General features: G+C 43.7%; 1 protein-coding gene across 1 annotated transcript; it reads right to left on the bottom strand.

Moving 5' to 3' along the window:
• Positions 1-7,234: 7,234 nt before the first annotated feature.
• LOC124973835 (protein FAM240B-like) lies at positions 7,235-15,400 on the bottom strand. Its single transcript, XM_047537544.1, has 2 exons — positions 15,258-15,400; positions 7,235-7,328 (listed from the first exon to the last, which is right to left on the bottom strand). Exons 1-2 carry the CDS (start codon positions 15,398-15,400, stop codon positions 7,235-7,237), a joined length of 237 nt encoding a protein of 78 aa, XP_047393500.1.
• Positions 15,401-15,757: the final 357 nt, after the last annotated feature.

Below are 15,757 nucleotides of genomic sequence, written 5' to 3'. Positions count from 1 at the left end.
GTGGTCAGGGGACAGTGGGGCTTGGGCAGGATCACTCAGTGCAGGCAGGGCTCTGTGTGCTGGGGCTGCACCCGGAAAAGCACACCCCCACTCCACTTTCCAGGACGTTTTAAATTGCAAAAGAAAAACAAGTGGTATTTTTGTTGTTGTTGTTATTTTTCAAAATTGGGTTGAAGGAGATGAAGTTGGTCCCACATCTGTCTGGGCCCAGGGACTAAAAGTCTGTCTCTCTGAGCTTGGCCCTCACAGGCAATGGCTTCTTTCTTGGTACCACACCCCATGTGCGGACGGTGGCTCCAGGCTCCATGGGCTCCCACCCTGGAGTTCCAGGCCAAGCCCAGGTTCTGGCTCCTTCTGGGCTCAGTGGGTCAGGAGCCCACCTCTCAGCCAGCTCTGACACCAAGAGGATGGCCCTTCTTTGATTTAGCCAGGCTGTGCCACATGCCCAGGAGGAGCTGAGACCCGCCTTCATCACATGGAGAGCGAGCAGGGACAGGTGTCCCCTTCCTGCCCATCCTTCACAGTCTGTTATGAGGGACCCTGGGCAGATAAAACCTGCAATGCACACAGAGAGGGTGGGTTGGGGAGCTAGGGAGCAGCCTGCTCTGTGGCTCCCATTCCACAGCCCTTCCACTTCCTAGAGCTGCTGGCCTGACCTAAGCAGATCATTGAACAATTATGCAAAAAATGGTGTGCAAACATATAATATTGCTTATAGTAGAGAAAAGCTAGAAAGTCAGTTCAAAGAGAATTGTTTAATGAGTGATGAAGTATTCTTAAGGGTTTGCACAATCTTTTCACGTGACCACATCTACAGTAACATGATCCTTTGCAAGGAATCCTTGTAAATTCTCCTAAAGTGGAACACGCTCAACTATTCATCTGTAATAGGTCTGAACTCTTATTAAAACTTTAACTTTCATTTAAAAGGGAATTTTATGAAAAATGGGATTTATTAAGACAGGAATAATAATTAAATCACTCACATCTAAATACTATGCAACCAACAAAAAATGAAGATCTGTATTTGTTCGTGTGCACTATCCACAACGTATTACTGAAAGGAGAAACCAGTTCCAAGAATCACCTCATGTTGGAAAGATTGTTGACCTTTTCTCTTGAGTCTGCATGAATAAAGAGGTTTTAAATCATTCCCCAAACATTAGCAGTGTTGATTGCTGAGTTGGAAGCGCTATGGAAAATTTTTATACTCTTACTCCTTTTCTGAATTTTTGCCACAGATGTGTATTTTTGTCATCAGAAAAAGTCAAGCTTCTTATTATTTTCAAAGAAAACTCATTATAGTCTTAGCTAACGTAGGACTCTGTCACACAGTTCAGTCCTAAATTGTTCATAGAATCTGTATATTTGTCGGGGTACCCGGGACCCCTGGCCCTAGGTGTGGCTAAGATGGCGCCTGGCAGTGAGCCAGAGCAGTTAACTTTTGCACAAACAACTGACATTATTTTGAGGAAGTTCCAGGGATTGGTTGAGTTCCCTCGTGGACAGTGCATGATCACTGCATGTCTGCATTTACTGCCTGTATCTGTTCATGCTCTCCCCTCGTGCTCAAATGCTGATTGGTTACAGTAATGTATATATTGGAGTGTAAGTTCCTCTAAGAGGGAGAACAAAGAAAGAACTGAGAGGATGGGGGTACGCGCAATAAAAAGGCTGAAAAGAACCAGGTGTCGTGTCTCTCTGCGGGCGGGGAGCGCGATAGGTGGCGCCGAAACCTGGGAGCCTTACAGGTAAAGTAAGGGTAAGTGTTCATATTAAGACCTTGAGTCCGAGCAGTGATATTCATTTTAAGACCTTGAGTCCGAGCAGTGATATTCATTTTAAGACCTTGAGTCCGAGCGGTGATATTCATTTTAAGACCTTGAGTCCGAGCGGTGATATTCATTTTAAGACCTTGAGTCCGTCAGTGCAGGGATCCAGTATAAAGTAAAAGGGAAGTTCCAGGCAAGGGAACAGTTCATAATGTTCATATTAAGACCTTGAGTTCGAGCAGTGATCAGAGCTGTGTGTGTGGTGTGTTATTTTTGTGTTTGTTGTGTGGCTTGTTTGTGTGCTTGGAGCTCTTAGTGCTGTAAGATTTAATCATAGGAACAGAACTGTCTAAGACTGGAATGCAACAGCCTCTTAGGGAGTTGCTAAAAAGTCATGGAACGCCACTAAAAGCAAAAACAGCTCAAATGTTCCTTGATACCATAGAGAAGGTCTCTCCGTGGTTTTTAAATGAGGGGCTATTAAATATTCCACAGTGGGAACATAATATAGTAGCCATAGTCCCCATAAGTATTGGGAGATAATTGTTTCATGATTTTCTGCATTCAAACCTAACCTAATTTCTCAACCAGAAAAAAAAGGGTTAAAAAGTCCTGGGTGATCCTCCCTCCCCCCTGCCTGGCCTTGCCAAAGTCTGCTTTGGAATGTAAACAGCAGCAGTCTCAGCGGGAAAGGGGGGGGTAACCTGAAGAAAAAAAAAAAAAAAGGTGTCCGTTTTAAACTTAACTAACTTATTTTCTAGGATTCTTCGTTTGTTTTGTTTTTCTTTAATGCTGTATTTTTGAGCTCATAATTTTGATCCTGCATACCTAGGTTAATGATTTTTTTTCTTTTTGATCAGTTCTATTTTTTATTCAACTGAAGTTTTTGAACATCTGTTTCATTGCAATTAACATTTACCTATAAAGTTTCAAGGCCTTTGATTTTATGTTATTTTTATGTCGTGCTGTCTAATGTCATGTTTTGTCTGCGTCAATACTGAGCGCTCTTAAAATTAAAATTTAAATATGGATCCAAATACTTTTATTCACGTGATTTAAAAGGGTTCAATTTAAATTGGGTAAACTAATAAAAGTAAAATGTCTTTAAAAAATAACTCACAACTCTCTAGGTGGTTAAGCTAATAAAATATTAATGTTAATAAAATGTCTAGTATCAATTGTTCCTAGGACTTTTCTTCAACAGGAAAGAGACAGCAAATACTGTTCAGGACACTTGCCTGCTTTCTTGGTTTTTACAGAATAAGTGAATTAGAGTTAACATGTATGGGATTACTCAAATGTGTTTGTTGGTGACATCTGATTAATTTGCAAAATTAAAATGCTCATTGTTAAATAACATCAGGTACTCTTAACTCCTCAAATTCCATGGGGTATCATACTTAAACCTTATTGGTGTTTTCATAGGTTGGTAAATAAAAGGGTTTAAACTTGCTTTGTGTCATCACTAAACTAAAAACAAGGTTACTAAGAGTTATGTCCTAACAAGTGGAATTCTATATATAAAGGGTCCCAAAAGTTTCAACTGTGTTTCAATTAAGAGTACTATAAATAACAAAATATTTGATCTTATTAAAATAGAGTAATTTATCTAAATTCAAAAATTTCATAAAAGTTGTATCAGAATGTAAACAAAAAGGGGTCAACAGACAAAAAAGAAAAAATAAAAGGTTCCGGGTTTGAAAATATATTTAATAAATAGAAAGAAAAAAAAATGTTTCTGGATAAGAAAGTCTGTATGTAATAAAGGGCAAGTTTCAACAAGTCTGTGTGTAACTAAGTTGGTTGTATGTATGTAAAACAGCTAAAGCTATTTAAGGTTTTTCCTAAGGTGAAATACTAATGTTCTGATATAAGCCAAAGTTTAATCTATATGGTAAAATGACATGGTAAAATAACAAAGTTTTCTTAAAAACACTAATTCATTCTTAACTTTGTGTCTCTTAAGTTTTATTCTTTAGAACAATTGTCTTAAAAATAGGGGTTTATACAATTATGGTTAAACAACTGTTAAAAATTGTACTACGTTATAAAGTCTAAATTTTTCTTTAAAAACTAAAATTGGTAAGAACCAATTCCTCACTAAAATTAAAATAACTCTAACCACAGATGTACCTTATAACCCACAAAAACAAAGTATTGTAGAACATACACATCTCACCCTCAAAAATACTCTTTATAAACAAAAAGGGGGAATAGAGGAGACCTTCAGGTCCCCTAAAGATAAACTTTCTCTTTGTCTCTTTGTTTGGGGTTTTTTAACTCTGGGTAATAAGGGTAACCCGGTGCTTTACTGGAGCTGTGGCTCAGTTTGTGTGTTTCCACGGAATAAACTAACTTACAACCTCTTTTTAGTCTCTTAGGAGAAACAGTTCAACTATGTAACAAAACAACTGCTTCTCTCAATTGTACTTCAGATTTGTGCTATCTCTCAATGTTAAAATGCTTCTAGGGTTCCTGCTGGCAGACTTAATGTGTGTTCCTACCTTCCTACCAGTCCCAGTCTCTGTTACAGATGCAGAATTGCCAGTGTTACTATCAAGAAACAGGAGAGAATTTGGCATCACAGCGACTATGGTCACTGCAATAGTGGTTTCTGCAACAGCAGCACTAGCAACTGCCATACCTACAACAACAGCAGTCAATCACTTGGCCGAAAATACAGCTGCAGCCTTACAGACTAAGGAAACTCTAAACCAACATTTAAGAACAGGCATTCTCCTGGTGAATCAGAGAGTGGACCTATTACAAGAACAAGTGGACATATTACAAGAACTTTTGGGACTGGGATGTGTTTACTCTTTAAGAGCTGTTTGTGCTACCCCCATTGTATATGATAATTCCAGCACCGCAGCTGGGTTATCTAAAAAATTGTCAGCCTATCTTACTTCTACTTGGTCGTCTCAATTTGATAATCTTACCTCACGACTTAGGGCTAAAATTGTCAAAGTTAATTCTACTAGGGTACAAATTGCTTCTATGTCTGAGCTGGCTAAATGGTTTTCTTCTGCTTTCAATTTTGTAAAACAGTGGGCAAGCCTTGGCACTTTGGGGTTTTTACTCCTCTTTGGTATCCTTTTCCTCACTCGTCTGTTTGTGCAACTACGAGCCACCCAACAAATGGACCAGATTATTTTTCATCAGGCCATGACTGCCCTAGAGGCCGGCAGTTCCCCACAAGTATGGCTCACGATGCTGGACCGGTGGTCAGAGATGGGTAAGGAAGGAGGTGACACCGTACCAACCTAAGACAGGAGCTGTAGCATGCTCTGCAGTTATCCAATGACGGGTAAGGACGGTGGTTGACCACTCTGCCTAAGACAGACACGGTCCCAAGCCTTATTTTTATAATAAAAAGGGGGGAACTGTCGGGGTACCCGGGACCCCTGGCCCTAGGTGTGGCTAAGATGGTGCCTGGCAGTGAGCCAGAGCAGTTAACTTTTGCACAAACAACTGACATTATTTTGAGGAAGTTCCAGGGATTGGTTGAGTTCCCTCGTGGACAGTGCATGATCACTGCATGTCTGCATTTACTGCCTGTATCTGTTCATGCTCTCCCCTCGTGCTCAAATGCTGATTGGTTACAGTAATGTATATATTGGAGTGTAAGTTCCTCTAAGAGGGAGAACAAAGAAAGAACTGAGAGGATGGGGGTGCGCACAATAAAAAGGCTGAAAAGAACCAGGTGTCGTGTCTCTCTGCAGGCGGGGAGCGCGATATATATTCAAGGATGTTATTGCACCAGTGACCGCTAGGGAATTGCCCTGGGCTCCTCCTTCCTGAAGTCCCCTTCCTGTGCTTGTGTGGTCATCTGGGAGGCCTGGCTTGGAGCCTGCCTGTGCTTCAGGAGGGTTTCCATCTCAGGCGTGCTGGGGAGGTGGCCCACTCTTGTAAACACACCTCTGATTTACCTGGCACCCTTTGGGTTCTGCCTTCTCGTCTGTAAGCCTGGCACAGTGAGTCTTTCCTACCCAGTGTCTCTCCTGTCCCTCCCCATAGATGAGGCTGTCTCCAGTAGCAAGGCCACCAAGGGCCATGTGTCTCGGCAGGGGTCTAGAGCTTATGTGTTGTATGCAGATGAATAAGAGCCCAGATCAGGGCTCAGGCATCGAGCATCATTCCCCAGATCTCACTGTGATGAGTGCAGTGAGTCCGACCCTTCTTGTTCCCTGTGGCTCTCAGTCATGATGAGGTCTCTGATTTTCTAGAGCAGCAGGTCCTGACCGCACATGTCATCCATGAGGTCTGACATGTCCTCCCCAGCATTGTGACGCTGCGCCCCCACTGCCCCTCTGTCTCTCTGGCCCCTGTGTTCCTTGGAGGCCCAGGCCTCCCTGATGTATGCCCTCTGCTTCTGTCTTGCAGTAAGAGCTCCCTGGCAGAGTAGCACTCTCCAGTGCCACTATAGAAGGCCATAACCTGGGACCTGCCAGGAGGCTAATGTGGAATGGCTTCAACTTTCAGAATGTGTCTGGGGCAGCTGACGCTGACACTTGCTGTACCAGGAGAAAACTGGCCAAGGCAGGTGTGCGAGGCCAGGGCAGGGAATGTCAGGGTGAATGCCCAGGGCAGGGACCCACTGTTTACTTACTACTGCTCTGCTTTCTCCCCTCCCTCCCTTCCATCCTCCCTCCCTCCCTCCCTCCACCCTTGCCCCACAATAATGGAGAATGAACTTGCTGTTTAACCACTGAGTTGCATCCCTATCCCTGGCCCTTTTTTATTTTGAGACAGTCTTGGTAAGTTGCTGAGACTGGCCTTGAACTCACAATCCTCCTGCCTCAGCCTCCTGAGCTGCTGGGATCATAGCTGTACACCCCTGCACCTGGCTTCCGACATGTTTTCAATTAAACAGGTTTATGAAAAACCAAACCCAGATTCACAGGAAGAGAAAAAAATTGAGTTCACTGTCAAACCATCCTGTTCAATTTTTAACATAATGATAGCTTTATTTCTGCAGGCAATTCCATCTCTGTATATGTAAATGGGGGAAAAGATAGCAGAGGTTCTTTTTGTTGTGCTTTGTTTTTGACTTTTCCATTCCAGGAGCTATGGGGAAGACCAGTTTCCATTGAGATCTTTACCTTCTGGAAGTTGAGAGGAAACATTCAGATTTCAGAAGCCTAAGAGAATGGGGAACTAGCGTATGCTACATGGATCTTTGAAACCGGGGGGAGGGGGCTAATACCAAGAACTTTTTATATTAAACAACCAAACTTGTGATCCCATTTGCAGTCACCCTGTCCTCTGTGCAGAGAGGACTGAGGAGGATAGTAAATCCCAGTAGCACTCAGGGTGGGGGGTTTCCCATGTAAATCCCTTCACAGGTGGGTGAGCAAATGGAGCCCCTGCTCAGTAACTCAGCATGACCTGGGTGCTAGCTTTTTCTCCTAGAAAGGCCCTTGGTGTCTCACTCTCTTTGAAGCTGGTGAGGCAGGAAGTCCTCAGTGCACAGGGTCAGTCGGCTTCACCTTCTCATCCAGACTGTCCAGCACCATCAGCCTCTTCTCCATCCTCTGCTTCCATTCTTCCCAGAGCCTGGGAAGGGGACACAGCACACGAGGTCATCAGCACACTTGTCTCCAAAGCTGCTGTCCCTGCAAAGCATCTTCTTTTTCTTATCTGAAGTATTTTTAAAAAGGAGCCCAGGGATTTTATAGGAATAAAGGAAAGGTATAGAAAGATGGGTGAAGACTGTGAAGAGGTAGTTTTCCCCACATTTAGTCTTTCCCAAATTGGTATTAGACTTCATGCAAGTCCTGTCAAAGTCCAAGGCAGGCATTTCTGTAGCAACTGACAAGCTGGTTGCCAATTGTGTCTGGAAAGCTGCATGCGTATAGTCTGAGGTTCTGGAGGATCACTTGAACCCAGGAACTTGAGGTCAACCTGGGCCTCAATAATATAGCAAGACCCCATCTTAAAAAAACAAACCCAGCAAAAATTACCCCTAAAATAATTTATATTGTCTTAATACTTAATGTAAGTTAATATAAATTAATCTTAATAGTTAATTTATATTTTATCAAAATCACTACCTGATCACTAGTTGATTAATATAAACCTGGGATCATTATAGTGTGACCTTGGCAAAGAAACAGGAAGGCAGGTGTTGGCACAGAAGAGTCCAGAAATACACACTAATGTGGCTAATTTATTTGTGGCAAGGGGCAGAGACAACTAAATGAAGGAAGGAGAGTATTTAAAAAAATGGGTGCGTCAACATAGTTAAACATCTATGTTAAAAAAAATGGACTTTGAGTCTGCTGTGGTGGGAATACTTTTCCCACACTCCCCCCAAAGCATGTATTGAAATCCTAACCAGCAAGGTGATGGTGTTAAATTTTCTCAATTATGGACTTGGAAGAAAATGGAAAGGATCTGGAGGTGCTGGGGTTTAGGTAATAAAACCAGCTTAATACAGAAAAATCCAAATGTATAAAAAAGAACAAAGAAAAATTAGATGCGTGTTAATTTTCCACTCTTGTGAATAACTCTCAAATGAATGCAATGCTTAATACTCTTTCCATCTTCCAGTCTACTTTCCTGAGAGAGATTACCCAGGTGAAATATTGCAACTTAGAGGAGATAAATATTTTGAAGGCTCTAGGCACCAAATTGGCTCCAGGAAAACTTATTTAAGACTCTGCTCAATTATGGACCCAGGAAAGAATGGAAATGGAAAGAATTTGGAGTCAGCCTGTTCTTTAGTGGTGCTTGTGGCTGAAGCACGTTAGCAACCAAGGACTGGAGTTGAAGTGTGGACAGAATGAGGGACACAGGGGAAAGTCACAGGACATCAGCTGTCATCTTCCTCCATGTTCACTTAGAGCAGAGGTCAATGACATTTCAATAGGCCTTGCCTGCTCAAAGAGGGGACGGAGGGCCTGGAACTCCTGTTCCCAGAGCAGGAAGATGGCCTGAGAAAAATGTGTCAAGCTTCTAGAAGCTTCTTTTCTGATGTCCACCTATTAGTAATTTTCATAATTATATTTCTTCACTGGGTTGTGAACTAGTCATTCTGTGTTGTAATTTGTAATCAGCTTCTCCAATTGGGAGAATGTCCAGCTTTACAAAAGCTCCCTGGTACACTTCTCTGAAAGGCCCTGTAACAAAGTCCTCTTCTACCTACATTGACTTTTGTCACCTGGGCTCTTCCACCCCTAACTAACAGGTTTGCTGTGGGGGTGGCATGGAACTTGATGAACTTCTTAACAATGTGGATTCATTCATTCACAAAAGGAGCTTGGCTCTGACTTGGGGTGGTGACCATGAAGACTGGGACCTCAGATGTAGCCTAGGCTGACTGGAGGCTGCCCTACCTGGGCAACTGCTGGGGCTCTGTTGCAGATATGCCTGTTTCTGCCCCCCAGGCAGATGCCAAGGCCAAACTTCCTGCAGGCTGCTCCCAGTTGGTGACCCAGCACTGCTGAGCACAGCCATTCCTACAGAAGCAGAACTTCGTTCCCAGGTGACTTTGGCTCAAGGTCTCCCCATCAGTGTGGCCAAAATTTATGAGGCCTGTCCTGTTGTCCACCCAAGCCTCCTTCCTCTCCTTCCTCGGGCATGGAGGTCAGGCCTGCATCAGAGTTTGAAGACTCTTGCCCCCTTCTCAGGATTCCCCTGAGGGATGTGCTGGAGCTGGCTTATGATACACAGTTTGTGAGGTCTAATTATTAATTAGTAGAATTTAGAATTATTAAATGCAGACACTATTAAAAGTAAATTATAGAAGCTTATAGTTAATTAAATTGTATCAAAACAAAAAGTGATAAATATACAGAATTCACCACTTCCTATTTTATCACATCTCACAGACCTCTGTGCTCCACTGAGGTCAAGGCCTACTCCCTGTGTATGGTGAGGGCCCTGTGTTATGGGGAACTGTAGCCAAGAGTCACCTCAGAACTCATCTGCATGGACAGCACTGGCAGCCTGAGTAGACTATGGCAGGAACATTCACAACATGCAAATCAGCACACACTGTTAAACACAAGATTTGGTTTACTTTGTTCACTGCCAAACAAAGAACTGTCCCTCTGGTTGAATTTAGACAGTCACTTGTTTTTGTAATTAAAGTTTTATTGGAATAGGGCCGTATTTATGTGTTTACCTATTTTGTTGACAAATGGCCATAGTTGCTTCCTCAGTACAATGGCAGAGTTGAGTCATTGCTACACAGACTGTATGACTCATTATACCAAAAATATTTACTACTTAAACCTTTTGGAAAAGTATTTGCTGATCCCCTGGTCTAAATTTAAGAGAGTCATTGAGGAAATTTTAATAATGCAGATTAAAGTTAGAAACATGTCATGTCTATAGCTAAATTTTGGAATTCAAAAAAAATGATGAAAGTGCTCTTTAAGAATTAAAAACAGTTGATTATGATCAATGACGTGAACTTTGCTGAGCTGGATAGTAATCAGACACTTATTTGTTGTCTGATTTTGTCAGTCTTGGTTGAATTGCATGGTTGGCTGTAGATAAAAGAGGGTGGTAAAAACTCATAAAAGCAGGCTGGGAGAATGAGCTGGCTACCTAAAATTTCCAATAAAGAACATATTGTGTTTTCCTATTATGTGTAAGTGTGTGCTATGGGGCCTTTGTACCAGTGAGACCTGTAGCAGACTTGGGCATGTATTTACCTGTGTGCGTTCCCCAGAGCCGGCTGTTAAGAACTGATCAGCTCACCTCCACCTCTTTCCTGCTTTTCTTCAATAGGTGCTTCCACCAGTAAATCTATGCACACCTCATCTTGCCTTGCCTCTGCTTCTTAGAGGACCCAAATCAACACATTTGGTCTGAGGCATTGTTCTAGGACACGGCTTAGGAATCTGGGATTCAGAACACAATTATTCACTTTTTATAGCAGCCCTGCCAATATTTTGCCTAACAGTGAAGGATTCAGGTCCCCATTTTCCTCAGTGACCTTTAAATCCTGGTTTATGAATATTTAGACTGATTGTGGCTCCTTTTTGGTCAATATCTTTCATCACTGTTGCTTCTGCTTAATTTTGAGTTCTCAGTAAATTGGTGAATATAATTGGAGCTTTTACTTTGCAATGGAGGCAGTCTTTGTGAGGAAGACAATGCTTAAAAATTAGTGTACAGATTCAGACACGTGAGAGGAGTGAGAAAACAGTCATTAATGCTCACGAGGAATGTTTTAACCTTCAGCCTAGAAATGCCTCATTTTTCAAATGGGGGCCAAACAGTGTTTATTATTTGATGTTCTGGATTCATCTGAGCTATTCAGGAGTTGTAGTTCCTGTTTAGGAATACAGATTCTCTTGAGAAGTATGGGCCTTACCTAGAAAGCAGGTGATGTTTGTGAAGCTCTTAAACCATAATTATAGTGTCCTTATTGGGAGCCAGTAAGGATCAGTTTGGCCTGTAATTATACTTTTCCATCATTTGCTGGCATTAAACATCTGTGTTATTTGGGGCCCCCTAACAAGCAGATTTAGGGGAAAGACCTGGGGATCACACAGTGGGAGGAACCAGAAGTGGGTAGGAAGGGCCACTGGTCTGATGTGTGTGGAAGAGGGACAGAGAGAAGAAATGATGGGTGGGAAGAGCCCCGCAGCACAGCCTGCTTCAGAGAGAACTCTGCTGGGCTGATGGGGCATCTCTGAGTAAACCTTGTCCCTCAGAGGAGCCCTGTGTTGCAGGACTTCTGTGGAAAGGCCACCTGTGCCATGCCTGGCTGCTGGCTGGGGCAGCTTGGCCACCATGAAAGATGTGGAAAGGCAGCAGCTAGAGGATCAGTCAACTGCTCCCCAAAGGAGTCCTGAGCGGGGCCATGACTGTGGCCACCATATGTAAAGATGAATAATGGAAAGAGTGATCCCTACCCTGGAGGAATGTATGACTTACAGATTCTCCATCTCCTATTTCAGCTCTTGTTACTCCAATCTTCTCTTCTGTGCTTTGGTTTAATATGAAATGTTAGATGGGATTCTGCTCCTCTTCCTGCATTCCTGTAGGTAACAGGTCTTTAGAGTTAATTTCCATGGTGTGGGGAGTGGGGTCTGAGCTTGGTTTCTTTGTGACCTGCTACTCACTGCCCTAGTCTCTGGTCACAGGGCAGATCTCAGTCAGCTGACACAGGCTGAAAAGCTTCCACATGCTCATCTGAGCAACTCAATTTACCAACCACACTTTCTATTCTTGGTTTAAATGATAAATTTATCTAATAAATGTCCTCTCTGATTATCCTTTGTAGACTAACTCTTTTCTTTTTTTTCTTTTGGTAGTGAGGATTGAACCCAAGGACCTTTAGCTGCTGAGCAACAGCCCAGGATTTGTTTATATTTTATTTAGAGACAGAGTTTAACTGAGTTGCTTAGGGCCTTGCTAAGTTGTTGAAGCTGACTTTGAACTTGTGATTCTCCTGCCTCAGCCTCCTAGGATTATGGGCATGTGCCACCATGCACAGCTCGTAGGCTAACTCTTGTGAAAAGTTTGAAATTGTGGTTCACCTGGATGGCTCATTGAGAGCAGGATATTCTGTTGCTGATGGCCATAAGCATCCTGATGAATAGAGCTGATGGGCAGGCATCAGAGCAGAGGGAGCCAGTGGGCTCTGGACAGGACTGAAGCCCTCTCCCCTTTGCAGTCTCACCATATTTGATGTCTGTCCAACACTGAGTTCCTCTAAATTCTGAAGAGGTACTTTAAAGACCTCACTGTTTGCATTAAACATTTTTTCACCAAATCGCTGTACAGTTTCTCAGATATAGCTATAGGCTGGTCACTTAGATTTAGATGTTGACAGATTTATCATCTAAACAGATGCTTTTAAAAATAAAAGGGAATGAAAGAAAGTTAGACTGGAAGGATAGCTGCAGGGCCAGCCCACCCCAGTCAAACCAGGAGGTATGATTGGCACAGAATCCATGCCATGCTTGACTGTTGTCACCCTGTCCCAGGGGATTGTTTACAAAGAGCCCCCAACTTCTCCAGGGGAACAACATAACCACTGTGTTACCGGACTGGAAGGAACAAGGGTTGGTGTTGGACCGGGGTTTGACTTCCCTTGACCTGCCAGCACACACCAGGGGACGGTCACTCTGTTAGGACAGTGTTTCAAACTGTTCACTCAGAACTCAGTGGGGGTTTAAACAAATGTTCTGCCTTTCTGGTTTCAATTTCAAATTATCTAGACTCTTCTTGAGCGATCTGGTAGCAAGTAGGTTTTCATTTGTTGACTTTCAGATGAAGAAGGTTTCAGGTTTTCTCCTTTTTTTTATTTACAGTTTGTAAAAGTGTAGCTCTGGACAGTGGGCTTCAGAATGGGTAAACAGACCACAGAAAAGTCCTCTCCCAGCTCCTCATGACCCTCCTGTCCCAAGCAAGGCAGAAGTGACATCCATGTCTCTAAACATCCATTTGGGAGAGATGGCAATGAAGTGTCTCATGATGACACATGTCGAAGGAAGGGAACATGACCCCATACTGTGTAAGGGGTCTTTTCTGGGCATATGGGTGCCTGGGAAAATAATGCATTTGCTCTATGGATCACTGGCCATTGGTGGCCTTTTAAAAAAATTTCTCCTAAATACCCAATGCCACAGTCTCGTTCGAGTAACTGGGGAAAATAGGAGCATGCATGTCCCTCCAGTCTGCTATTCCACCATCTAAAAATAGCCACTTATAATATCTAAGCACATTTTCTCTAATCGTTATCTTATACAAGCATATTACATGTGTTTACACACACACACACACAATCTCTATCCCTAGAAAAATCAAATCATATCACAAAATTTGCCTTTAATCCAGCACTGCAGGGCTTCTGGAAAGGAAGTTACCATACAGGGCTCAGTGTGGGGTCCGGCTTCCAGAGAACCAGTGGTCCGGGAGTAGGAGAGGGAGGTGTCCTCCCCCCATGGCTGCTCTAGAGTGTGACCCTCAGGGGAGTGCCCAATTTTACCTGGGTATGGAGGGAGGCCCCTCTATGGGCTTAAAAAGTGTTTTTAAAACTTGATGTTGACAGCCAGGTGCAGTGGAATGCTCCTATAATCCCAGTGGCTCAGGAGGCTGAGGCAGGAGGACCCTGAGTTCAAAACCAGTCTCAGTAATTTAGGGAGGTCCTAAGCAACTCAGTGAGAGCTTGTCTCTAAAATCAAAAATAAATAAATAAATAACAAGGGCTGGGGATGTGGCTCAGTGGTTAAGCACACCTGGGTTCAAATCCTGGTACAAAAATAAAAAATAAAATAAAATAAATAGTTTAAGCCATCAGAACTGTGCCTATTGTTAGCTTAGTCCACACTGGACAGACCCAGGAATCAGGAGTCTGCTGTCCAGCAAGTCACCCACCGATCATCCCCCTAGCTAGCAGGCTGTTCCCACCTGATAGAGCTGCTCCAGGTCACTGCACACCTGGGGCAGGTGCTGGCCTTGGATCATAACCACACACACACGGGATGTGTGTTTCACACACCCGTGAATGTGGCCCCTGGTCAGGGAATCTCTTTGCCTAGAGTGAGAATGTACACCTGCCAACAGGATGGCCACGTTCCCCTTCTTCCCCATCTTCCGCTCTTCCCATCCCACTGGGGGGTATTTTTGTGAAGGTGGTTTTGCGTGTACACACTCATCTGTCAGTGAAACCTGACACTTCGTGTGACCTCACATGCTGGGGACTGTAACAGTGAAGTGGAGAGGAAGAGCTATTTTTTTTGGTTCATGGAGATACAAATGACAGGGCTTCATTTTGTTTGTGATTTAAAAAGGTGTATCCACCTCTGTGAGCCATTGGCTCTTAACAGGGACCCCTCCGCCTTCCAGGGAATCTCTGTTGGTGGGATGAGAGTGGAACACTCCAGGCCAGGCTTGTGCTGAGCACCTTACAAAGCACAAGACAGTCCCACACAGCTGAGAGTCATCTGGCCCAAGTTTAGTAGTGCCACAAACCCTGTGGCAAACAGAGTCCAGACACACCTGAGAAATCCTGGTGCAGATGTGGCAAGACTGGGTGCACGGCTGTACTGACCTTGGCTTCAAGTTTCTGTGTGACGTGCCAATCTCCAGACCAACCTTTGTTGAGACTCCTCACCTGGAGACACAATCTGGGCAGGACTTGCCCTACCCTAGAGCAGCCTGGAGCCAGGACCAGCTGCAGTCATGCCACAGCCCGTGGCCCACCAGAATCATTCGAAGGCACCAACTGGGTTTGGGTTTGCACCTGTCCCACGGACCCCAGCAGGCTCTGGCCTAGACTCCCACTAGTTCCTGCCTTCTGCCACTTGACCCAAGCCCAGACATGTGGAGAGCCCTCCCTGGGACCTGCTTCCTTCCAAGCTGCTCTCACTCCCTCCTGTGCTGGGCAGACGGTGACACCTCTCCTCTACCCATCATTGGACAGCAGATGATGAAACTGATTCAGTCCCTGCTCTTCATGTCTGGTGAGTTTCTGGGGAAGCCTACTGACCAATGGTAATGGAGAAACAGTCCACCTACTTTCTCAGGGCGCTCCTTCCCTGGCGATCCTCCTCCAGCTCTTGGTAGCAAGTCTGTTTGCTGATTTCTTTTTCACAGTAGCTCTTGAGTTTGTGGCAGGTTTCACAGCAGAAGACTTCCCAGTGGATGTATTGATTGTTCATCCCTGAAGCACAAGAGGCACAGTGAGGCCCAGCCCTCTCAGTAAAGCCACTTTAATTTTGGGTGAGTCTGAAGCCAACTGCCTCCTGATGCTTTTTCCTGTAAGTGTAGACACACCACACGCTCACATTTGAATCTGTTTTCTCAGCTGCAGATGATGATGATGACAGTTACATCAGAGAATGTTGGGAACACGTTTTTGAAATGAACAGAAATAAAAAGTATGTCTGGTTTCTGTAACAGCCTGCACCTTCCAGTGCCTTCAAGCAATTTTGCAATTCTATAAATTATAGAAAAATTATAATAATGTAAATGATTCTCTGAACATAGAAATTCAAATAAGTTTTGTCCAGTGGGAT

This window comes from Sciurus carolinensis, unplaced genomic scaffold, assembly GCF_902686445.1.
Source record: "Sciurus carolinensis unplaced genomic scaffold, mSciCar1.2, whole genome shotgun sequence".
In the NCBI taxonomy this organism is placed as follows: Eukaryota; Metazoa; Chordata; class Mammalia; order Rodentia; family Sciuridae; genus Sciurus; species Sciurus carolinensis.
Note: the sequence above shows the minus strand (reverse complement) of the source record. Positions and strands in the feature narration are given on the sequence as shown.